The 21318-nt window shown below is 52.0% G+C and overlaps 9 protein-coding genes across 9 annotated transcripts; 5 read left to right on the top strand and 4 right to left on the bottom strand.

The window, feature by feature from the left end:
- The first annotated feature begins 732 nt into the window (after positions 1-732).
- Positions 733-2864, top strand: K452DRAFT_148698 (uncharacterized protein). Its single transcript, XM_033535517.1, has 6 exons — positions 733-746; positions 794-1170; positions 1218-1513; positions 1557-1991; positions 2034-2299; positions 2349-2864. Exons 2-6 carry the CDS (start codon positions 990-992, stop codon positions 2770-2772), a joined length of 1602 nt encoding a protein of 533 aa, XP_033391771.1. The 5' UTR covers positions 733-746; positions 794-989; the 3' UTR covers positions 2773-2864.
- Positions 2865-2956: 92 nt separating this feature from the next.
- K452DRAFT_303071 (uncharacterized protein) lies at positions 2957-7125 on the top strand (the record flags this gene model as incomplete). The annotated part of the gene is made up of 10 exons (XM_033542678.1): positions 2957-3031; positions 3078-3919; positions 3961-4387; positions 4432-4587; positions 4640-5213; positions 5258-5433; positions 5480-6009; positions 6057-6172; positions 6217-6404; positions 6454-7125. 10 exons carry the CDS (start codon positions 2957-2959, stop codon positions 7123-7125), a joined length of 3756 nt encoding a protein of 1251 aa, XP_033391770.1.
- Positions 7126-7207: 82 nt separating this feature from the next.
- K452DRAFT_238173 (uncharacterized protein) lies at positions 7208-8060 on the bottom strand (the record flags this gene model as incomplete). Its single annotated transcript, XM_033537643.1, has 2 exons — positions 7208-7913; positions 7969-8060. The coding sequence occupies 2 exons, from the start codon at positions 8058-8060 to the stop codon at positions 7208-7210; spliced, it is 798 nt and encodes a 265-aa protein (XP_033391769.1).
- Positions 8061-8463: 403 nt separating this feature from the next.
- Positions 8464-10441, bottom strand: K452DRAFT_303069 (uncharacterized protein; the record flags this gene model as incomplete). The annotated part of the gene is made up of 7 exons (XM_033542677.1): positions 8464-8700; positions 8755-8996; positions 9043-9517; positions 9570-9781; positions 9829-9918; positions 9966-10142; positions 10192-10441. The coding sequence occupies 7 exons, from the start codon at positions 10439-10441 to the stop codon at positions 8464-8466; spliced, it is 1683 nt and encodes a 560-aa protein (XP_033391768.1).
- Positions 10442-10905: 464 nt separating this feature from the next.
- On the top strand, positions 10906-12711 carry K452DRAFT_303068 (uncharacterized protein; the record flags this gene model as incomplete). Its single annotated transcript, XM_033542676.1, has 3 exons — positions 10906-11019; positions 11065-11537; positions 11583-12711. 3 exons carry the CDS (start codon positions 10906-10908, stop codon positions 12709-12711), a joined length of 1716 nt encoding a protein of 571 aa, XP_033391767.1.
- Positions 12712-12888: 177 nt separating this feature from the next.
- On the top strand, positions 12889-14618 carry K452DRAFT_322667 (uncharacterized protein). Its single transcript, XM_033544537.1, has 2 exons — positions 12889-13282; positions 13336-14618. Exons 1-2 carry the CDS (start codon positions 13067-13069, stop codon positions 14392-14394), a joined length of 1275 nt encoding a protein of 424 aa, XP_033391766.1. The 5' UTR covers positions 12889-13066; the 3' UTR covers positions 14395-14618.
- K452DRAFT_148688 (uncharacterized protein) lies at positions 14457-16217 on the bottom strand. Its single transcript, XM_033535516.1, has 5 exons — positions 16110-16217; positions 16035-16055; positions 15884-15985; positions 15619-15834; positions 14457-15576 (listed from the first exon to the last, which is right to left on the bottom strand). Exons 1-5 carry the CDS (start codon positions 16180-16182, stop codon positions 14519-14521), a joined length of 1470 nt encoding a protein of 489 aa, XP_033391765.1. The 5' UTR covers positions 16183-16217; the 3' UTR covers positions 14457-14518.
- Positions 16218-16416: 199 nt separating this feature from the next.
- On the top strand, positions 16417-17894 carry K452DRAFT_259655 (uncharacterized protein). Its single transcript, XM_033538505.1, has 2 exons — positions 16417-17139; positions 17188-17894. Exons 1-2 carry the CDS (start codon positions 16429-16431, stop codon positions 17821-17823), a joined length of 1347 nt encoding a protein of 448 aa, XP_033391764.1. The 5' UTR covers positions 16417-16428; the 3' UTR covers positions 17824-17894.
- Positions 17895-18089: 195 nt separating this feature from the next.
- On the bottom strand, positions 18090-20083 carry K452DRAFT_215267 (uncharacterized protein; the record flags this gene model as incomplete). The annotated part of the gene is made up of 3 exons (XM_033536238.1): positions 18090-18773; positions 18810-19662; positions 19713-20083. Coding segments are annotated over 3 exons (1908 nt in total), but the record flags the coding sequence as incomplete, so codon positions are not given.
- Positions 20084-21318: the final 1235 nt, after the last annotated feature.

Genomic DNA, 21318 nt, shown 5'->3' with positions numbered 1-21318 from the left:
CGGGAACAGAAGGCTATTTATCGGGAGTGACTTTCGTTGCACGACTGTAAAATTGGACTCACCTCATGGGGCGCAGCACCATCTCTTTAAGGTTAGATAACCGCTTCCTCCATGACCGCTAGGGATACCTAATAACGTTAGTTTGCAGAGATACCCAGACCTTCCAAGTTCCGTTAAGACAGATAACTATCTGCAGTATATCGAGGGAAATTCGGAGGTGTCAATACCTGCGAGGTCGAACATAGGTTGCCATCCATTTGTCCCAATGATCCTTGCCCGTGATGGCTCGCCTTGGTCTGGGCGGAAGATGGCGGAATGGTGGGCCAAGAGCGGAAAGCGGGGGCGGAACGCGGAGCGGAGCGGACCACCGCGCGCACCGACGTACCTAACTTCATGTTCGCCGCCAGGCTACAACCTCTCCTACCTCAACGCTGCCTTTCACAATGTCCGAGACGCCTCAATCTAGTCAGCGCGGCTCCTTTCTTTCGCGCGCCGTGAGTCGCCGTCCCTGACCGTCCCTCGCCTTGCCCTCCTCCTCCGCTGATTGTCCCAGTGTGAAAACTGCCGCGTTCGAAAGGTATCCTCCCCGCCGACCCCATCGATCCCATATTTCCATATCTGACGGAGACACAGATCCGCTGCGACAAGACAATTCCCTGCTCCAGCTGTAAAACCCTTGGTGTTGCCTGTCAGGCTGCCTCAAGAGCAACCGAGCACCGTCCCCGCGTCATCATCTCTAGCCAGTAGTACGTCTACAACCTTCTCATCCCGGATATACTCTCATACCTGCTAGTGAGAAGCAGCTCGAGCTGATCCAGGAACGCCTGAGATCCATCGAGCATAGCATCCGGAACCTTTCTCATTCACCTTCTGCCCCTCTCACCGTTCCACCTGCCTCTGCCCAGGACACCCCAGAAACAACAACCTCTCCATTTGAAGGCGAATCCTCTTTTGCCTCGCAAACCATCCAAGCTAGAGAAGCCGCCGATATGACTGCGGCTGCTATCAACACTGACGAAGTAGCCACGGTCCTGGCTTCCTTGAGGAACAGCCTTCAAACACCCCGCGCCTATGAAGCCTACCTTACACCCCATAACTCCAATCCTTCTCCCCAAGAACAAAACCTCCCGCCTGTTGACTTCGTCGTGGCTGTCGTCAAGCGGATTAAAGGTATGAGTTAGCCTTCCCCCTTTCCTCTTCTTTACTAACGCTCCCAGCTTCTCCCTCGTTCGTTATAGTGTGTTACTCCTTCACGGACCCACTTCTCTTGGAAAAGCTTTGTCGCAAAATCTATTTTCCTTCGGAACCCCTTCCTTCTGGCTCCGTTGCTCTTCTCCAAGCCCTAGTATTTTATATCGTTTCTGACTTGATATCCGCCCATGACCCTTTAACCGAACAATTTGACTGTGCCGCCTACGCCGAACTTTGCGAACGAAATTTCTCCAGCGCTCTATCCACCTATGAGACTCTCGCCATTCCAACCTTGGAAAATGTTCAAGTCCTTATGTTTGGAGTAGGTCGCTCCGTCATTTTAATGCTTTATCTAACCTCCATAGGCCTGCAGAGCTCAAGAAAAGGCAAAACTTTCCCTCTGTTGGACTTATCTCGCCGCCGCCCACACCCTGTGCCAAACAATGGGCATCCATCGCAAGTCGTTCCTTCAAAATGACCCCCACCCCGTTGCTGAAGCAAAGCGCCATGCGTTTTGGTTCCTCTACCTCATGGAAAAGAACCTCTCTCTCAATACTGGCCGAACGTCGAGTTTCCAAGATTACGATATTGATTGTGAATTATTTTCCATATCAAAGAACCCAAAACAAGCCCCATGGGACATCCTCAACCTCGCATCAGTCGGGTTCGCTCGCATTCAAGGCAAAGTCTATGATCAGTTGTATTCCGCTTCCGCCGTCACTCAGCATCCAACAAAAAAAGCTTCAATTGTAGAACAACTTGCCACAGAACTCCTTCAGACCCGTGATCAAATTTGCTCTGTATGTTTCTCTTCATTACCTATTCATTTCTAACCTCCGCAGGTTGACATCTCCAACTCTTACTTCAGAGATGCCCTCGAATGCCTTATGATATCCACCGATTTCATGTACTATTCTGTTCTCACGATGATTTATCGCGCCCAAACTTCTACCAGCCATGCCACCGAAATCAGTTCCCAATGCTACGAAGCCGCCAGGCTAAGTCTACGGGCTCATCTGAAAACTTTCGAGCATTTCGTGCCCGGCGAAAACCATTTCCGGACGATTGATTTTGTCAACTGGTATGTCTTCGCTATTTTTATCAATTGGTACATATTCATGATTCCATCCCCACTACTCCAAAAGCTGACCATCTAGGATCGTTCTCTACTGCTCTTTCGCCCCCTACGTTATTGTCTTCACCCACGCCATGGCCACGTTTGACGAGGACGATATCACTCTTTTGCGCGAGACTGTGAACGCTCTAAACCAGCTCAAGGAGGTAAATAGCGGCGTTCGTCGTCTCTTTGACGTCTGCAAAGCTTTCCTCAACACTGCCGAAGTTATAAGTCGCTCGCAGAAGAAAGTCGATGGAGTCCATCGACAAGATGATGGCTCCCTTGTCCTCTCTCCTTTCTCCGGTGAAGCTATAGCTACCGGAGATCTTGCCTGGCCCGGGGGAATGGCTGACTTTGATATGAGCGGCATGGACATATCAGCATTCCTTGGCAATTGGCTTGGAACCAACAGGCCTGTCACTGACATGCTCAATCTGGATAGCGATGCCGATGTTTTGAATTGAGTCACCGTGGCATCCGCGGCAATTTTAGCGCGGGCTAGCTCGGCATCCGTGGCGGCCGCGGAACCCGCGGGTTCCGCACTACCAGGCTACCTACGCGACATTATGTTAAAGACTCTCATAATACCCTTGCTCTTTTTCATTGCGCATTGCGGTTCGTCTTGTCGTGTCATTCAGTTTCTTCGATATGGACGAGGTATCGGAAAAAGGCAGTGCCACTGTGCATGGCGAAAAGGAAACCGGGGCGCTGGCGATATACACGGTGGGTCCTCTCTCTCATGTCCTCTTTACTTGACTAATTGTAACAGCGCATCTTCTCCTACTCTGAATCAGCAGATTGGCTGCTCAACGCTGTAGGATTAGTTGCTGCAATAGGTTCCGGCGTCGCATTAGCTATGATCGAATTGCTTTTTGGCAACTTTGTCAACATCATTCAAGACTTCACAGCGAGCAGAAGCACTCCTCAGGAATTTCGCCACGACATCAGCAGCGCCACCCTGAATTTCGTTTACGTCTTCGTCGGTCGCTTCGTTTGCAGCTACGTCTTCACGGTTTGCTTGACGATAACTGGAACGCGCATTACTCGAAACATACGCCAGCACTTCCTCGAGGCGACTCTCTCACAAGACATTGCATATTTCGATGAGAACAAGGGATCCGTCTCGGTCCGTGTCACCACAAACGGGAATCTCATTCAACAGGGCATTTCCGAAAAACTCGGCCTTGTTATCCAAGCGACCGCAACCTGCGTAGCAGCCATAATCGTCGCTCTTATCACACAGTGGAAGTTGACGCTCATTACAATGACCATTGCTCCGGTTATTGTCATTGTAGTCGGTATTGCAATAGGCATTGACGCCAAGATCGAGTCGGGAATCTTGGACATTTATGGGCAGGCTGCAGCCCTTGCTGAAGATGTTATCTCCTCTGTAAGAAATGTTCAAGCTTTTTGGATGCGACCGCACCTTACAGCAAAGTATGATGGGTATCTTGCAGAGGCGCACCGAAGAGGCAAGACCAAGTCGGCGCTTTGGGGTGTCTTATACTGTACCGAATTCTTCCTCATCTATGCTGGATTCTCTCTCTGCTTCTGGCGTGGAGTTCACATGTTCGCTGAGGGAGAAATCGATGGGCCTGGTACCATTGTCACGTAAGTTTACCAATCTCTTCTCGAGCCTTGCTGATTTTTAGTGTTCTGTTCTCTGTCGTTATCGCTTCTACATCGCTCACACAAATATCGCCTTACTTTACTGCATTCGCAAACGCCGCTTCCGCCGCTTCAGCTCTATTCGACACTATCGATCGCCCATCCCTGGTAAACCCCCTTGGCGATAACGGAACAAAGCCCGAACAAGCCATCGGCAACCTCGAATTTTCACATGTCGACTTTTCGTATCCCACGAGACCAAATGTCAGGGTCTTGAAACAATTCTCCTTGACATTCCCGGCCAAAAAGACAACTGCTTTGGTAGGCGCGAGTGGCAGTGGCAAGTCCACCGTTGTTGGTTTGTTGGAACGTTGGTATAACCCAAATGGGGGCACGATCACACTCGACGGTCATCGAATAGAGTGTCTCAATGTCAACTGGTTGAGGACTAGGATGCGACTAGTGCAGCAGGTACGCAGAGCCCTAGTATCAAGTTTCGAAGACTAACATGTTAGGAACCTGTTTTGTTTAATGACACAGTATTTGGAAATGTCCGCAATGGCTTGACGGGAACCAAGTGGGAGAACGCTCCACGGGAACAGCAGTTACTTCAAGTCATCGAAGCCTGTAAACTGTCTAACGCTCATGACTTTATCTCGGAACTGCCAGAGGTACCAATAGTTTTCACACTAATTATTTTCCACACTAACATGTAAACTACAGGGCTACGACACACATGTCGGTGAGAGGGCCGGTCTCTTGTCTGGCGGGCAAAAACAGCGTATCGCCATAGCCCGAGCCATTGTTTCCGATCCAGAAATCCTCCTCCTGGACGAAGCCACCAGCGCACTTGACCCCCATTCCGAAACAATTGTCCAACACGCTCTTGATCGGGCAGCCGCTAATCGTACAACCATCGTAATTGCCCACAAACTTGCTACCGTCAAGAATGCGCATAACATTGTCGTCATGTCCAAGGGTGAAGTCATCGAGCAAGGCAACCATCAACATTTGCTTGCAAAAGATGGTGCCTACGCCCGACTCGTTCAAGCACAGGGTCTTGAGGCCAAAACTCAACCTGGGCTTCTCGAAAACTCGTCTGGAAGTGAATCAGAAAACGACCTGGTTGAGACTGTGAGCTCGAACGAGGTTGCGCATGTCGCGGAACAGCAATCAGGCCTCGATTACAGCCATTTCAAAGAGCACGGCATGTTTTGGGTCGTAGGAAAAATTCTCGGAGAACAGCGGACCCTTTGGCCTTTATTCGGCTTCATATTTATCACATGCTGCGTCGGAGGTTGGTTGTTCTGTTCCTTACTCAGACAACGCTAACAACAATAGGTGCTGTTTATCCTGCCCAAGCAGTGGTCCTGGCTGAACTCATGGATGTTTTCACCTACACCGGCAAGGAACTCACTAAACAGGGCGATTTCTTTTCTCTCATATTCTTCATCATCGCTCTCGCCAACCTGATAGTCTACTTTATCCTCGGCTGGTGTAGCAATGTTGTGAGCCAAGTAAGTCTTCAGCATCTCTATATCAGTATGGTCTTGCTAATTTTAGGCCTTAACTCATTTCTACCGGAGAGAAATGTTGGATGCACTTCTTCGACAGGACATCCAGTTCTTCGATCGTGCCGAAAACACCACTGGTGCTCTGACCAGTCGATTATCTTCGCAACCCACTCAACTGCAGGAGCTAATGGGATTCAACCTGTCTATCATCATCATTGTCTTCATTAATGTCATTGCGAGCAGCATTCTTGGTCTTTCTTTCGGATGGAAGCTTGGTCTTGTCGTAATATTCGGCGGTCTACCTCCTTTGGTCGGCGCTGGGCTTGTACGGATGCGGCTCGAAGCCAAAATGAACAACGACACCGGAAAGCGATTTGCCGACAGCGCTGCTCTCGCTGGTGAGGCCGTCGGAGCCATTCGCACCGTCTCTTCGCTTGCACTCGAACGCAGGGTCTTGGAAAACTACCGACTAAGCGTGGATGGCATCGTTCGTGTGTCCATTCCCTCAATCATACATTCCATGTTTTGGTTCGCCCTCTCGCAATCCATAGAGTTTTTGGTTCTTGCTCTTGGTTTCTGGTATGTTAATCGCAGCTACGAAAAATTACACGCTCTAACCACCCCAGGTATGGTTCTCGGCTCGTTTCTACTAGAGAATACAGCATGCACCAGTTCTTCATTGTGTTTGTTGGTGTTTTCCTCAGCGGGCAAGCGGCAGCCCAATTTTTTATGTACACGACCAGTAAGTAATTCAACTTTATATTTAGCTATATCTAACAAGTACAGGCATCACCAAAGCTATTTCTGCTGGGAATTACATCTGGTGGTTGAGGTCATTGAAGCCCGTCGTGACCGAGACGGATGAAAATAAAGACATCGGTCCAGATGCTGATGCTCCGTTGGTCCTCAACGATGTCCGGTTCTCGTATCCTACTAGACACGACACAAAAGTGTTGCGTGGTATCTCAATAAGTGTAGGTTGTGTCGATTTTCTAAATTATTGATATTATTCTAACGTTACAGATCCAACCCGGCAACTTTATCGCTTTGGTCGGTGGATCCGGTTGCGGCAAGAGCACCATGATCTCAATGTTCGAACGTTTTTACGATCCTACGTCCGGTGCGGTACAACTAGGAAAGAACATCGCGTCCATGAATCCCCGCTTGTATCGTCGGCAGATGGCACTCGTTCAACAAGAACCAACCCTCTACCAGGGTACCATTCGGGAAAACATCTCTCTCGGCCTTGAAGATGCCAAAGACTCCTCTGAGGAGCGCATCCTTGAAGCTTGCCGACAGTCCAACATCTACGACTTCATCGCTTCCCTCCCCGAAGGCCTCGACACTCTATGTGGCTCCCGCGGAGCTTCTCTCTCCGGTGGCCAACGACAGCGCATCGCCATCGCGCGTGCTCTGATTCGAAACCCCAAGGTCCTTCTGTTGGATGAAGCCACATCTGCTCTCGACACAGAAAGCGAGCGTGTCGTACAGACAGCGCTTTCAGATGCTGCGAGCCAAGAGAAAAGAATTACTGTCGCAGTTGCGCATAGGCTAAGCACGATCAAAGACGCAAGCTGTATCTTTGTCTTCTTCGGAGGCAGGATCGCTGAGTCCGGAACCCACAAACAACTCGTTGACAAGGGCGGGATGTACTACGAGATGTGCAAAGCGCAGTCGTTGGATCAGGCGGTTTAATCTGGATATCTAATTTCCCTCTCCGCTCTACATAGTTCGCCGTATACTCATTAATCTCAACTCCTAATAATTCCGCTCCCACCTACCCACTTCTCCATTTCTCTCTTAAATTCGCGTTTACAATGCCGCCAATCCCAAACGCCGGAACAATCCTGCCAATTCTCGCCAGACACGCGCCGCCCCAATGCCTCCGGATCAAGCTCAACCGCTGCGCCAGCCCCACGCTCTCCTGCCCCAGCGGCCGGTTATACAAATCCAGGCCGACCAAATGCAGCGGCGTACTCACTAGCTGGATGGCGGCAGGACACAGCAACTGGGTAAGATTGCGCTTTGCCTGGGGCGACTCAGCGAGCGCATCAGGGACGTAGGGCGCGAGGAGCGGCGGCAAGTTAAAGCAGGCAAAGATGGTGATGGTGTCGCGGACAAAGAAGGCCGAAAGCGCGGGGAGCGGGACAGGGCGGCGGGGCGCGACGACGCCGGCAGCAGCAGCGGTTGAAGCGCGCGGGCCGAACATGGCGGCGAAGCGCGTGTCTTTGTAGATGCCGTAGGACATGTTGACGATGGAGACGGCAGCGAACTTGGTCGTGGCGCCCATAGTGCCGCTGGTGTCTGAGAGAGACTGGATCGTGTCGCACGTGTTGGCCGTCATGTACGTGGACAGGTAGAGCCCGTGCATGATCAGGAAGGGCTTTGAGAGGAGGAAGCCCGGCCGGCGGAGAATGGTGCTGAGGGTGTTGCGCCAGCTTTGTTGGAGCGGGATGCCGTGCGCTGTGCTTTCTACTACTGACCTGTGAGGCGTGAGTATTTTGCATCTCTAATCTCGGGGAGCGGGGCCATTGTTACTTGTCGATTACTGTTATTATGGGCGCGAGCAGTGTGGCAGCGCATGTTGCTGCGAGAGCGTCGGCAGCAAGGTTAGAGACGAGGTTTTGCATGCCAGTTTTCGGTTTATCCGTGTCGATGCTGGTCTGGTGAGTGTATTTTTCGGCCATGGTGGTGGTACTGGAGGCGGTAGAGACTAGAAAGCGGAAGAGCAAGTCTGGGCCACGAGGTCATATATATGCACCATCATGGCCCAAGCTCCCTTTGCCAGCCTAGGTTCCACCATGACCTAAAGCTTAGCGTCGCCGGTTATCGTTGTTGTTTGGATAGGATTGCGCTCATGGCTAGGTTCCGTAGCATCGGCACCATCGGGTCCACTTCCGAGAATCGGATGAGACTCCGTTCTGCCCATGAACTTTAAGAACCTTGAAATATCTACACTCCCAGATCAAAATCAAATCACTTAGCTGGTATCTACATGTAAACGCCAAATATAAATCCATCTCCCGACTTTCTCTACCACAGTTGTAGGTATGTTAGGAACCGTCGCCACAAGGGCTTTGAGTAATACTTGTCCAGCTGGGTTATCTCATCTGCGCTAAGATCTCTCCGACCGGTAATCAAGTCCATGGAAGCAGAATTGCGGTATCTCGTTCTGAAGATGAGCTTATAGCCAATATAGCTCGCAATAATCAGGATCAAACCGATCATGCTCTGAAAGAAGCTTGTGACGGAAACTTCATCGGAAGAACCCTAAAAAATGGTCAGCTCGGGACTTCAAGTTGCTCCGGGAGGGCTGTGACTAACGTTTGGATAGATGCCGATGTAAATGCAAGCGACTACCAGCACCATGCAACCAAGGAACAGCCACAGAGGAGTAAATGGCCACGCAGTACACTTCCATGCATACACACGATCAAACAACGGATCGTTTTGCACCTTGAGGGCTTTGCGGAACCTCCAAGATGTGATTGCCAGGATAATCCACATGCAGAAGAAAGAGGAAGAGGTAATCGAGACGAACCATCCGAAAATAACCGCACCAGTGCCTGAAAATGTAAGTTAAAAAACTCGGAAACATTGGGGTAGACTTACTGCTAAGATTGATGTAAGTGAAAGCAACCGACACCATCGCAGTAATGGCCAGTGATGCTCTGGGACGGCCACTGGTGTCCACATTGGCCAAATGCGTCGACACAAGCCCCTGCAGAGCCAACGCTCGAAGCGCTCTAGAGCCGATGAAGATGCTTTCGCACGCCATGCTCACAGCCGCGATGAGGATGACTGCGTTGAGCAAGTGAGGCAGTCCCTTGATGCCGGCATTTTCAACCGCAATGACAAAAGGAGAAGCAGCGGCGCCGCTGCCGCCAAAGAGCCTCGAGTCATCGGAAGGAACCAGCACCGAAATCAAGGCCAATGCACTCATGTACACGCCAATGACACGGCCGGTGACCATTCGGGCGGCCCTGCCCATGGCCATGCGCGGGAAAACTGCTTCTGCGCCCATCATGCCGATGAAGATCTGGTCGCCACAGGCCCAAACGGCGAGCATCATCGCGTTGCCAACGCCCTGTACTTGTAAGCCTTACATCCGGCGACTCGTGCGGTGGAGAGAAGCTTACCGAAAACCCGCCCTTGAACGTAGGGTGTTCTATCCATGTCTCTCCATGATGAACTTTTCCGGTCGGGCCAGCACCGCAGACGATGGCAATCGATGTGACGATGAAGATGAGGAAGACGACGATTTTGATCAACGACGTCACGTACTCGAACCAGGCGAAGTATTGACTTGGAAGGCAAAACAACGTGAAGACGAAGACAAGGAACAGCGATACTGCCAGCATTAGTCTCTCGCTTTAAAAGATGTCAGGTTGAACTTACACCACACTGCCTGATGAACGGCTCCATCGGCCCAGAAGTTGATCAGGATGACAGACACTGTTGCCTCGGAACCGACCACAGCAACCCAGCCTGCAAAAATCAGCAAAGCGCCGAAGAATACTTGGAGCAGTACCTACCAAGCCACAGAGCAAAGCCAGCAGAAAATCCCAGAGCAGGGTCTACCCATCTATCGGCGTAGTCGATGAGGTTTCCAGACACCGGAAAAGCAATGGTCATTTCGGCCAGCGTTTGAAGCACGCAGAAGACCAGTATCGTCACGAAGCCGTATCCGAAGATCATGGCACCCGGTCCAGCTAATGCGGTTAGCAAGCCCCTTGGAGCTGCGGAGGAGTGTGTGCATACCGATGAATAGAGCTTTGCCTGTTGCCACGAACAGACCGCTTCCCATGTTACTTCCCAGAGAGATAACTTGAGTTGCACCCGTCTGGAACACGGCTTTGTACTCTCCATATCCTTCATTGGCAACGGTTCCTTCGGTTACGGAAGCAGCGGTGTTGGTACGGCTGAGGGGCTTGGAAAGGCCCTTCTCCGGGTCCTTCAAGTGTGCGGAAGGTACAGAGCCAGCCAGCGGTGTCTCGCTCGGTTGATGCATGATGACAAAGAAAGAGCAAAGGTCGAGAGAAGAGTGAAGAGCAATTCAATTGCAAGCGGCGAGGGCTTCATTTTTCAAGTGCTCGTCCAAACCTCGATTTCCCCGCAAAGAGGCGTATCACAAAGCATCAGTCTCTTCACTACACAAGGAAGGCCCCGGCGCCCGAGGCAGATAGGCAACGGCAAACCCCAGGCCTTGGCGACCAACATTCCCGCGATAACGAAGCGCAGCCCGACAGTGTGGGGTAGCGCGAGGCGTGCGCAGTGGTTAGCGCAGCCGCCGGGTGGCGATCCGGCGCATGGAAGCCATGGTGCGGTTAGCGCACCCGCCGGTGGATCAACGACGTGCATGGCTTTGCCTTGCGGTTAGCGCTTCCGCCGTGACGGCTGGAGAAATAATCCCCGACATATGCGTGCTCTTCTCGCTCTGAGATGCGGATGTTTTCGACTTCAACTACCACAATAATGATGATTTCGACAAGGACACTGGCTTTTCGCGCTGCTTCCAAGCGCTCGCTCCCTCGCGCCGCTGTGAGGCTCAACTCCTACAAAGTCCCTGCAGGCAGGAATGAACCCAATGTAAGTCTGCTGCGTTTACACTCGAATCTTCACTGACCTTGGCAGCTTCACTATGCCCCCGGTTCTCCAGAGCGCACTGCCTTGAAAGATGCGCTTGATTCCCTCAAAAAGAGCTTGCCATTGTCCGTTTCCGCGCACATCGCAGGATCAAAGGCGACAAGCTCCAAATTGGAGGACCAGATTATACCATCCGACCATGCAACCGTCCTGTCGCGAGTGCCGCAGTCGACTCCGGAGCAGGTCTCTTCCGCAATTGAGGCCGCGCTGGCGGCAAAGCCGGCCTGGGAATCAAAACCGTTTGCCGATCGTGCAGCTATATTCCTCAGAGCGGCGGAGCTCGTCGCTGGGAAGTACCGCAACCAGCTGATTGCAGCTACAATGCTTGGGCAGGGAAAGAACGCTTGGCAGGGCGAGATTGATGCTGCCGCTGAGCTTGCCGATTTTTACCGGTTCAACGCTGGAAATGCGCAGGAGTTGCTAGAGCGTCAACCCACGCTCAACGCGCCTGGAATTTGGAGGTAAGCGCTTCTCTCTCGCGATGCTGAATGAAGCTGACTTTGCAGTCGCACTGAGTACCGACCGCTCGAGGGCTTTGTGTACGCGGTTTCGCCTTTCAACTTCACTGCCATTGGAGGAAACCTGGTGTCAGCACCGGCGCTCCTCGGAAACGTCGTAGTGTGGAAACCCTCGCCATCGTCGGCGTACGCAAGCTACCTTGTGTACCAAATCCTCCTGGAAGCCGGTCTTCCACCAAACGTCATCCAATTCGTCACTGGCGACGCAGCCGAAATAACCAAGACGGTGCTTGCGCACAAGCAGTTTGCTGGCCTGCACTTCACCGGCTCGTCAGACGTGTTTAGAACCTTGTATGGAGAAATCTCCAAGGGCGTGGTCGACAAGAAGTATGTCAGCTACCCGCGTCTAGTCGCCGAGACCAGTGGCAAGAATTTCCATCTCCTGCACCCGTCGGCGGATGTCAAGAGCGCAGTCAACCACACCATCAGAGCGGCATTCGAGTATCAAGGTCAAAAGTGCTCGGCATGCTCTCGAGCGTACATTCCAAAGAGCCTCGCGAAGCCCTTCATCGAGCGGTTGAAGACAGAGACGGAAGCTCTTCAGATTGGCGATCCAGCCGAATTCGAAAACTTCCTGGGTCCTGTAATCCACCGGGGTGCGTTCGAAAAGATAAAGCGAACCATCGATAGCAGCAACAACGACAAGACGCTCCAGCGCATCACTGGAGGCACTTACGACGACTCCAAGGGCTTTTACATCAAGCCAACTGTGTACCTGACCGAGGACGCTGACCACGCCCTCTTCGACAGCGAAATCTTCGGGCCAGTCCTCGTGCTGCACGTCTACCCGGACGAGGACTGGAAGGGCATCATGAAGAGCATCGACGAGCGGGGTGGCGGATTCGCTCTGACAGGAGCCGTGTTTGCGGCGGATAGGGACGCAATCCGCGAAGCCGAAGAGACGCTCAAGTACTCGGCGGGCAACTTCTACATCAACTGCAAGACGACGGGAGCGGTCATCGGGCAGCAGTCGTTTGGTGGAGGGCGTGCGAGCGGGACGAATGACAAGGCTGGCAGCGCTAACTTGTTGCTGCGGTTTACGAGCCCGAGAACTATCAAGGAGGAGTTTATGCCGCTAGACCGGGTGGCGTATCCCAGCAACGAGAAGCAGGGCTAAGGATTAGTTAGACGGAAATGAATTGATGTTTGAACATGATCATGTGCGCGCTGTTGAGCCGTGGGCGTCGTGAGGGATCTGGATTTTCCTAGGTGTTGTGGCCGAAGCTCGGATGTTGTCTCGTGCCCCACCCCGTGACGCCATGGGGGCGGCTGCGCTAACCCCCAGGCCCCACGACCCTCGATAAGCCGGGGCAATGCGGCGCATAGGCTAACCTTCCAAACATGATCCTCAACGTACGACCACAAGGTTTGCCAGTCTTAAAGACCGGCAGCAGTCTTTCCGCTCCAGTCCACTTCTCTACTCCTCTTCCAATCACCACCGAGCCCTCGTCAATCGTTACAATACTGACCAAATGGCTCCGCCTACCTCCAAAACCCGGCCCATCGCCATTGTCGGCGCAGGTGTTTTTGGTCTTTCCTCGGCTCTGCATCTGGCAGACGCTGGATACACCGACATCACCGTCTTCGAAAAAGACAGCCGCATCCCGTCTCGCTTCTCGGCCGCCTACGACGTGAACAAGATCATCAGAGCCGAGTACGATGATCCGTTCTACGTCGACTTGGCACTCGTAAGTGAACTCTGGCTTTCTATTCCCAAATGAGACAAAACTGACCGTCCCAGGAAGCGATAGAAGGCTGGAGGAAACCGCTCTTCGCCCCGCACTACCACCAGACGGGCTACCTGAACTGCATCACCTCGGCAGCACCCGAAAAGGCCAGGGCGACGCTCCAGAAATCCGTCAAGTCGCTGGCCGGAAAGAGCATCTTCAAAGACGCCGTGATGCCGATCCGCAGCTCCAAAGACGTCAGCTCGCTGGTATGGCAGTACCAGCACGGCGCGCTTTCGGGGTGGACGGGCTACTTCAACCGGGTAGCCGGGTACGCGCATTCCAGCAACGCGCTGAAAGCCGCGCACGAAGCGTGCGTCGCGCGGGGAGTCAAGTTCTTCCTCGGCGAGCGAGACGGCGCGGTGAAAGAGCTCGTGCACGACTCCTCGGGCAGATGCACAGGCGTGCGGACCGCCAGCCGCGTCCACGAAGCCGCGACCGTCATTGTCGCTCTCGGCGCCAACGTCTCCACCATCCTTCCCTCGGCGGGCAAGCAAGTCGAGGCTCGGAGTTGGTCGGTCGCGCATGTCCAGCTGACTGAAGACGAGGCGTCCGCTCTCCGCGGCATCCCCGTAACGTATGCTAGAGACCTTGGGTTCTTCTTCGAGCCAGACCCGGCTACCAGGCTGCTGAAGCTTTGTCCGATGGGCGCTGGCTTCACAAACACTTCGAGTTCTGGTGTTTCAATCCCACCGCAACAGATCGCTGACAGCGCTTTCATCCCACCAGAGGACGAGCGTCAGCTGCGCAGGCTCCTGGCCGAGACATTGCCGGAGCTGGCTGATCGCCCCTTCGTGGATACGAAGCTTTGTTGGTACGCCGACACCAAGAACACTGATTTCATTGTCGACTACGTCCCAAAAACATCGGAATCTCTCATTGTCCTGTCCGGAGACTCTGGGCACGGCCTGAAATTCCTGCCTGTATTCGGCAAATGGGTCAAAGAGTTACTGGAGGGAAAGAGAGTAGAGCGGTGGCAGTGGAAGGATCAGACGCAGCAGGGCGCCGAAGTTGCAAGCTGGCGTGTGGGTACGACAAGAGACCTCAAAGATCTTGTGCGCGCGAAGTTGTAGATCGTTATTTGTGGTCTTCGTCTTAGAAAGAATCAACGAGTGGTATATGTAACAGCGCCGGGTAATGCGAGAACATGATGAAACAAACCAACTGACTTGGAAACATCCTGCGACCCAAACTCCATCACGAAAGTGCCAACTTCCATCCCAATCTGTCGATGGCTTTTTGCCAGTCGAGGGAATCTCTAGTGCCAGAGCCGAGGTCTCTGGCTTTCCAGACTGCTTCCACAGACTCCCGGACCCGTGGGACATTGCTGACGGGCCAGAAAACGGCAACCGTTTCAAAGTAGCGTAAGACCGTTTTGCGTTCTTCGTCTGTTGTGGACATGCATCCAGCGAGGAAGAGAGGCCACATTGGAAACAGGGTCCTTGCTTCATAGCGTATCTCTGCGAATTGATGGAAGAATTGCTGTAATAGGTTTTGCAACTCTGTGCTGCCCAGAGGTGCATCGAAGATGACATGCCGCAGATACATTTGCGCTGCTATCTTGAAGCATTCGGCGCAACTAACCAGATACGAAGACCCTTGATGGGATATGGAGTCCAGTCGGGCACGAATGGCCAAACCGCGTTCATAAGACCAGACTTCAAAATTGGCCGACGAATTACCCGATTGTCGGTGTTCGCGCTTTGTGTTTGCAAGTCTGGTTATCTGCGCCACGACGTCGACGACCTGCGGGCTGCAGCCCATGTGCATCAGATCCCCACTGATTTCGGCGCTGTGGCTCTGATTCTCCATGAGGATTTCAGAGCCGGCGGTAAGTAGATAAGTCCTTCGAGGCTCAAAGTATGACAATGCGAATGACCGGATGTCGTTGTTAATGAACGAGCTGAAACTATCCATGATAGCGTAGGCGCCCTGCATGTGTCGGACCCACACTGGCTGGATTTCATCTGCAATTTCCAAGGAGCAAAGAAGGAGGCAGATAATGACGTTTTCGTTTGCACAATCTGCCCTGGAAACTGAGTCAAACAACTCTTTCAGTACTTTGTTCTTGTACTGCAGAGAAAGTCGCGTGTAGTCAACGGCGGAAGCGGCGGCGGTCCGGCGATCGTTGGCACTCAAGGCGAGAACCGCGTTGAGCGACCGATTTGACCCATAACACAAGGGCAGGATGATGGACCTAAACGGGTTGCAAGCACCGTCCTCAAACACACGGCACTTGCACATGACCTCGGTGTCTGAGAGGTTAGCTGCGTTTGTCATATTCGGCAGATACTTACAATATTGTAGTAGTTGATTTTGGACATCGTTTATCTCGGGAAAGGTCAAGAGCCGGGTAGTGCCGCCCAGCCTTGGGCGCGGAGGCGGCTCTGCGTCGATATCTCCATTTGAATCATCGAAATACCTATCACTGAAGCGCGCAACGTCGCGATCGGTGACGTTAAGCAATTGACACGAGGACCTTTTGTCGATAGGGACGAAATGATAGCCGCGTCCTGCAGGGCGTCAGCCTGGACCGACAATTAGTGGTCAGAGTCCTCATACCTTGTGAAATCTGGTACTGGTACACGCGATCGGTAGGATCCCGACTCGGATAGACGCACTTCAGTCCGCGCTTCCGGCAGGCCTGGCAGGCTGGGAGTTCCTCTAAGCGGCAATCAGCAACCAGTCGTTGCAAAAAGAAAAGGTCACCAACCTCCACATCGCCGCTTCCGGGCTAATATGATGCGTCAGTGGCAGGCAAGAATGAGGGGTTAGGCATCGGACCAACCCTTGCAATATGCACATCCGGACCGGCTGCGACACGCACGTGCCGTTGTGGTGCGGCTGCTGGTGATCTCCATGGGAGGGGCGAAAGTTGGCGATGCGGAGGAGCGAGGAAGGGCTAGGTACGTGGTACGCGTTAGTTTTGTAGGGGCCGGCAGGCAGGGTTAGCGTATGCGACAAGGCCGAACCCCACACGCCGCTTATCAGCCATTTCCTCTTTCAGCATAGCTGCCTCGGCCAGCCCCGGTAATCCTCACCGAGCCATTGGAGATATCTAGAGGGGCTTCAAGCCTGTCAATTTTTCCCAACCTCATCCTCGTGCCATGTCTCTGAGGCCCCTCGCCATCCGACGCTGTGCTTTTCCGCACGGGCTCCAGAGGCGCTCCCTGCAAGAGCTTTCCAGAGTCTCTCCTTCGAGGCTTTCGCCCGTCGAGAGGCGGCCTTTGCAACCTCTTCCTCTTGTCTCATTGCTACGCTCTCTTTTGGTCCTTTCTTTCGCTGCCCTTCCCAGTCGTCTTCTCAGCTTCACCGTCTCCACTCTGCAACGCCATGCCGACAAGATCGACACTTCAAGGCTAGCCAGGTACCTCGTAAAACGAACTTTCTACGCACAGTACTGCTTAGGAGAATCTGCTGCCGAGGTTTCAAGCACCATTGCTGAGCTCCGTCATTTCGGCATCACCGGAGTCGTCCTCGCCCAAGCCAAGGAAGCCAACACAAACGCTGTCAAGGCAGAGCAGCATGCTGTCGTCACCGATAGCCAGTTGCAGGAATGGTTGCGTCTGAATCTAGAAACTGTACGAATTGCAGAGCCCGGTGACTGCATAGCCGTAAAATACAGTGGCGCTGGCCAGAACTCCATCAAGTTGATGAAGTCGATGAGCCCTGACCAGAATCTCGAAGACTACCCGGAACTCAAGCCATTGAGGGATGCTGGCTCTCAGATCTGTGATGCGGCGAAAGCAAAGGGAGTCCGGGTCTTGATTGACGCCGAACAACAAGCAATTCTCAACGGTATTGACAGCCTGGCCATGGTAAGACGCCCAAGAAACTTACACCAACACGAATAATAACTCCATTAGGAACTCATGACATCTTTCAACAATGGCTCGGAGGTTGTAGTGTACAAGACTTACCAGATGTATCTCAAATCGACGCCGTCTAAGCTTTTGCAAGATCTTGAGATCTCTCGGAAACAAGGATACATCGCCGGCGTCAAGCTTGTCCGTGGTGCCTACATGCACTTCGAAGTGGATCGGTCGACCATCCACGATACCAAGCAGGACACCGACGCGGCCTATGATGCGGCAGTGACCCATCTTCTCACAGGAAAGAGTTCTCTCAACAGCACCAACGCCGCTCCACAGTGGGTTGCCGACGTGATGCTGGCATCTCACAACACGCAGTCCATCATGGAGGCATTAGAGCTATGGCGACAGAGGCCCAGCAGATCTGACAAGTCGGCCAAGGGAGCACGGCACCTGTCGGTCGCACAGCTGTTGGGCATGGCGGATGAGCTTTCGATGCAGCTGGCTGGCCACAATCTGTCTTCGTCGGAAGATCAGGTCAGCGTGTATAAGTATGGGACGTGGGGTGATCCGAAGGACTGTCTTTTGTACATGCTGCGTCGGGCGGAGGAAAACAAGGATTCATTGGCGCGGAGTCGTCAAAGCCAAAGGGCTATATTGCAGGAGCTGAAGTGCAGAATGGTTGGGTAGTTTTTGTACATACTTGGTTTTTCAAAGTTAGCAATTACGTTGTAAAGAACAAATGAAGATATCATGAAGGTAAAGAGATAGATTTGCTTCGTGCGGCGGGTAATAGAGTGCCCGAAACCTTATGCGTATAGTTTCCCCGGAATAGGTTCTTCTACCGGCCCGCTGGAAAAGCTGCAGTGTCCAGCATACAAATCTGAGTGAGAATCCAACGCATCTTCTTCTCCCACATGTCTTCCATCCAGTTGTTGCAACTCTGTCTCTGTTGATACTTCTCCCCATTTGACAGGTTTTCTCGGGTCCGCTCCGTCCGTGGGTGCATGGCATGCTGCCGCAATCGCCACGCTGTTGCTCCCGACCAATGGGATCCCCGGTTTTAGCTTCTTCATCCGCGCCATTATGATTGTTACTACCATCATAATGAGTGCAACGACGATAGTGCATATTATCGCAACAAGAGAGTATCCACAGGTCACAATCCTCTCCTCCGGGATTAGCTCATCAGACATGCTGTACATATCGATAACTGCAAGGTAGATGCTTTGCGAGATCATCCAATGGAGCAAGGTACAGAGCGCCATCAGGGGGATCCCATATCTGTATGGCACTTGCAGGAAGTAGGTGCTCCGCTGAGACGAATCAGCATTCCGGGACGAGAGTCGAAGCCCTTTGCGTTCGTACGCAAAATCGCTCCACTCTGCTGCCAGGAGCATCCTTGTCCAGAGGTTGTTGTGGATAAGGTACAAGAATGAGAGAACCGTTTGCGGTATGTTGGCTATTAGGATAGAAGCGACAACGTTGGAGGATGGTATTGCCCAGCCGTTGATGATGTTGGACACAGTTACTGCGCCTAATCCGCTCCGCCAGCCTTCCCTCGTTGTCTTAGTGCTGCCATATATGGCGAGGGTGGTTGTCACGGAAATGCAGGTGATAAAACTGTAACAGTTTGTCAGCTTTATGATAACCTAGTTAACTTCCCGTACTTACACAATTATCCACGCTATCCAGACATTACGGCTTGCTCCTTTGGAATAGCTTAACTTGTGTTGGTTGTACGCCTCTTTCGCCTTCACCGTAGTGTTTTCTTGTCTGCCCCAGATATCCTGTACTTCTATCGCGGTTGTTAAGCACAACCCTGCGGTGTCTGGATCTGGAGATAGCAAAAATGACGCTACGGCATCTCCTACGGTCACAAGGGGTTGGTCCCGATAAAACCACAATACAATCGTGATGCAGAAAGCCTTCATAAAGTTGAAGACTACCGCAGTGATACCAAGAGGGAGACTGAAGTTGAGACGGCACTTCGGCTCCACTCTTTGGCTTAAACATCCCTTAATTGGCACTCCTTGTACAGCCCAATTGTCAGGGTGCTCCTTTATTTTTGCCAGTTTCGCATTGACCTCGTCCCTGTCGTATGCCTCGTAGGCTTCGGCAGCAATCATCCAGTCATATGTGGGGCTTTCAACCCCATACGTATGGAGAATATAAAGGAATGATTGAGAGCAATTGTATGCACAATATGACCAGGAGCAAAACTGTTCGCTGTCTTTCTGCTGGCAGATTGTGTCGTTACTTTGCATGACGAGGATCAGATTGCTCCGTTCTGGAAGCAGATCCTTACTGTATGCGTCGAGACACTGCGAGTTACTCAATCGCTCAAGGTTGCTGGAATCTGCTGTCATGTTCTTCCGAAGTGCAATCGGATCTATTGTATCTTCATCGGCACTTAAGCACCCCAGCTCGTTGAAAATGTCTCCCGAAGTTGGATCGGGAAGTTTTTGATCAATTCCCAATACCCAGTAGTCGTGATTGGCTAGACTTGAGTAGAAGACAGAGTTGTATCTGAGTATGATTAATAAGATTAGAAGAATGTATCAGATAGACGCACTTACACCAGGTGAAGCGGTAAGGAAGAAACTCCAAGTAAACACCAGATTATAAACTTCCACCTTTTTATTAGACGAAAATTCCGGATGCTCTGGACGCCAATTTCGATAAAGCGCCGTTGAAAGTGGGCCTGGTCAACCTCCGCCCTGGTTGGAGCACAAAGGCATTGCATGCAATAGTTGCTGGCGCCTAAGAGAAGCGAACTAAGGATGTTGATCAGTAAATGAATCACCGTGCTTGTCCTCTCGACTTTGTTGCAGTCTCCAGTATATATGCTACCATTCTTCGCGCGGCTAGCCCATGCAAGGACGCTGATATTAGTGATGAAGACCAGCCATGCCAATATGGCGCCGACAAACATGCCAAAGCGGCATCCTGACGGCAACGCGTCTTTCCACCGTGCTGTATTCTGCTCAAAAGATTTAAGCTGTATCTTTCTGAGACCTTGCTGGGAAAATGATGCAGCTGTGTCGCCCAAGGAGGTGTACAGTTTACTAAGTAGAATGAATCAGCATCATCTTTAAAAATGGTGGCCTACGGCTTTCACTAACCCGAATTGTTTCTTCGATTTACTAATCTTTCTTTTCGGTGTTGACATTTTGAGTTTCAATGAAACAATGAAACCGACCGATACAATTCTCGTTGAATAAGACTCAGTTTTAGGTCCGGAAATCAAGGTGGGGCCAAATCCAGTTTCAATCGCAAACAGCAGTGGCTGGCTACGGCCTCTTTAGCAGCCTCCAAAGAAACTTTACAGAGGCGCAATCTGGCAGCTTTGATACTGTGATGCGGCTTGGTAGTTGGAACTGATTCGCTTGGGGTTGACGTCTTGAACAAGTTTATCGACGGGTTCAGATCAGTGCCCGAGTTATGAGCGTGTGGAATGTGCTCAGTTGTAGCGCCGCAGAAGCCGCATCGGGGTTTTAAGGTCAGAGTTAGGCTTGCTGTAGATGACGTGTAGAATAGCCGGCGTGTACACTTAAGAGGTAAAGATGCGGGGGGTGTTGGCGAGGCTAGTAACTGTTGGAGACTATATGGACGCAGAAGATGCGTCCCAAAATGCGCAGCGATAACGGCCAGGTGCCAGAGGTACCAAGAATGTGTCCGATAGCTAGCAACGAGGTGAGATGAGTGTTCACCGATGGGCGGGGTAATTCGGGGAAGTGAAAATTGAAGAGGGAAGATGAGCTGATGACTAGGCAGGTCCTCCAAATATGGTGACGTCAGGTGGTTACACATAGTATTAATAGATTCCATCGTGTGTTGCCGGCGGCCGGCCGTTGTCTTGCAGCCGCCAAGAAGCTTTTCGTGAGTTGTACATAAGGAAGCGAGTATAGGGACTTCCAAATCAAGAATCGGGTCTGGTGACACGAGCAGGGGAGGGGGGTACGCCGCACGCGATTCGGAACCCGCATTGAGATCCTGGCGGTTAGATAAGTATAAACATGTACCCTGCTCTCTGCCCGCGGGTACCAGAAAGCTTTTTTTCTTAGTTGTATTAACGAAGATACAACGTAAAATCTTGTGAAGCTGTATGCGAGGAATTGGACGCCGCTTGTCCTTCTAGATTACTGTTACCTATGGAGGTATATATGCTGCTATCTAAAAGAA

Source organism: Aplosporella prunicola (assembly GCF_010093885.1).
Source record: "Aplosporella prunicola CBS 121167 unplaced genomic scaffold K452scaffold_63, whole genome shotgun sequence".
NCBI classification, from domain to species: domain Eukaryota; kingdom Fungi; phylum Ascomycota; class Dothideomycetes; order Botryosphaeriales; family Aplosporellaceae; genus Aplosporella; species Aplosporella prunicola.
Note: the sequence above shows the minus strand (reverse complement) of the source record. Positions and strands in the feature narration are given on the sequence as shown.

What these genes read in the sequence shown, in the direction of transcription:
- K452DRAFT_148688 (XM_033535516.1), bottom strand. Translation starts at nt 16,182, where the DNA reads ATGGAGATCACCAGCAGCCGCACCACAACGGCACGTGCGTGTCGCAGC. An exon ending in CCGGAAGCGGCGATGTGGAG is followed by an intron (nt 15,986 to 16,034) that starts GTTGGTGACCTT and finishes ATTGCCGCTTAG; the next exon opens with AGGAACTCCCAGCCTGCCAG. An exon ending in CCAGTACCAGATTTCACAAG is followed by an intron (nt 15,835 to 15,883) that starts GTATGAGGACTC and finishes GACGCCCTGCAG; the next exon opens with GACGCGGCTATCATTTCGTC.
- K452DRAFT_259655 (XM_033538505.1), top strand. Translation starts at nt 16,429, where the DNA reads ATGTCTCTGAGGCCCCTCGCCATCCGACGCTGTGCTTTTCCGCACGGG. An exon ending in GTATTGACAGCCTGGCCATG is followed by an intron (nt 17,140 to 17,187) that starts GTAAGACGCCCA and finishes TAACTCCATTAG; the next exon opens with GAACTCATGACATCTTTCAA.
- K452DRAFT_148698 (XM_033535517.1), top strand. Translation starts at nt 990, where the DNA reads ATGACTGCGGCTGCTATCAACACTGACGAAGTAGCCACGGTCCTGGCT. An exon ending in TGTCGTCAAGCGGATTAAAG is followed by an intron (nt 1,171 to 1,217) that starts GTATGAGTTAGC and finishes TAACGCTCCCAG; the next exon opens with CTTCTCCCTCGTTCGTTATA. An exon ending in TTCAAGTCCTTATGTTTGGA is followed by an intron (nt 1,514 to 1,556) that starts GTAGGTCGCTCC and finishes TAACCTCCATAG; the next exon opens with GCCTGCAGAGCTCAAGAAAA.
- K452DRAFT_322667 (XM_033544537.1), top strand. Translation starts at nt 13,067, where the DNA reads ATGGCTCCGCCTACCTCCAAAACCCGGCCCATCGCCATTGTCGGCGCA. An exon ending in TCTACGTCGACTTGGCACTC is followed by an intron (nt 13,283 to 13,335) that starts GTAAGTGAACTC and finishes TGACCGTCCCAG; the next exon opens with GAAGCGATAGAAGGCTGGAG.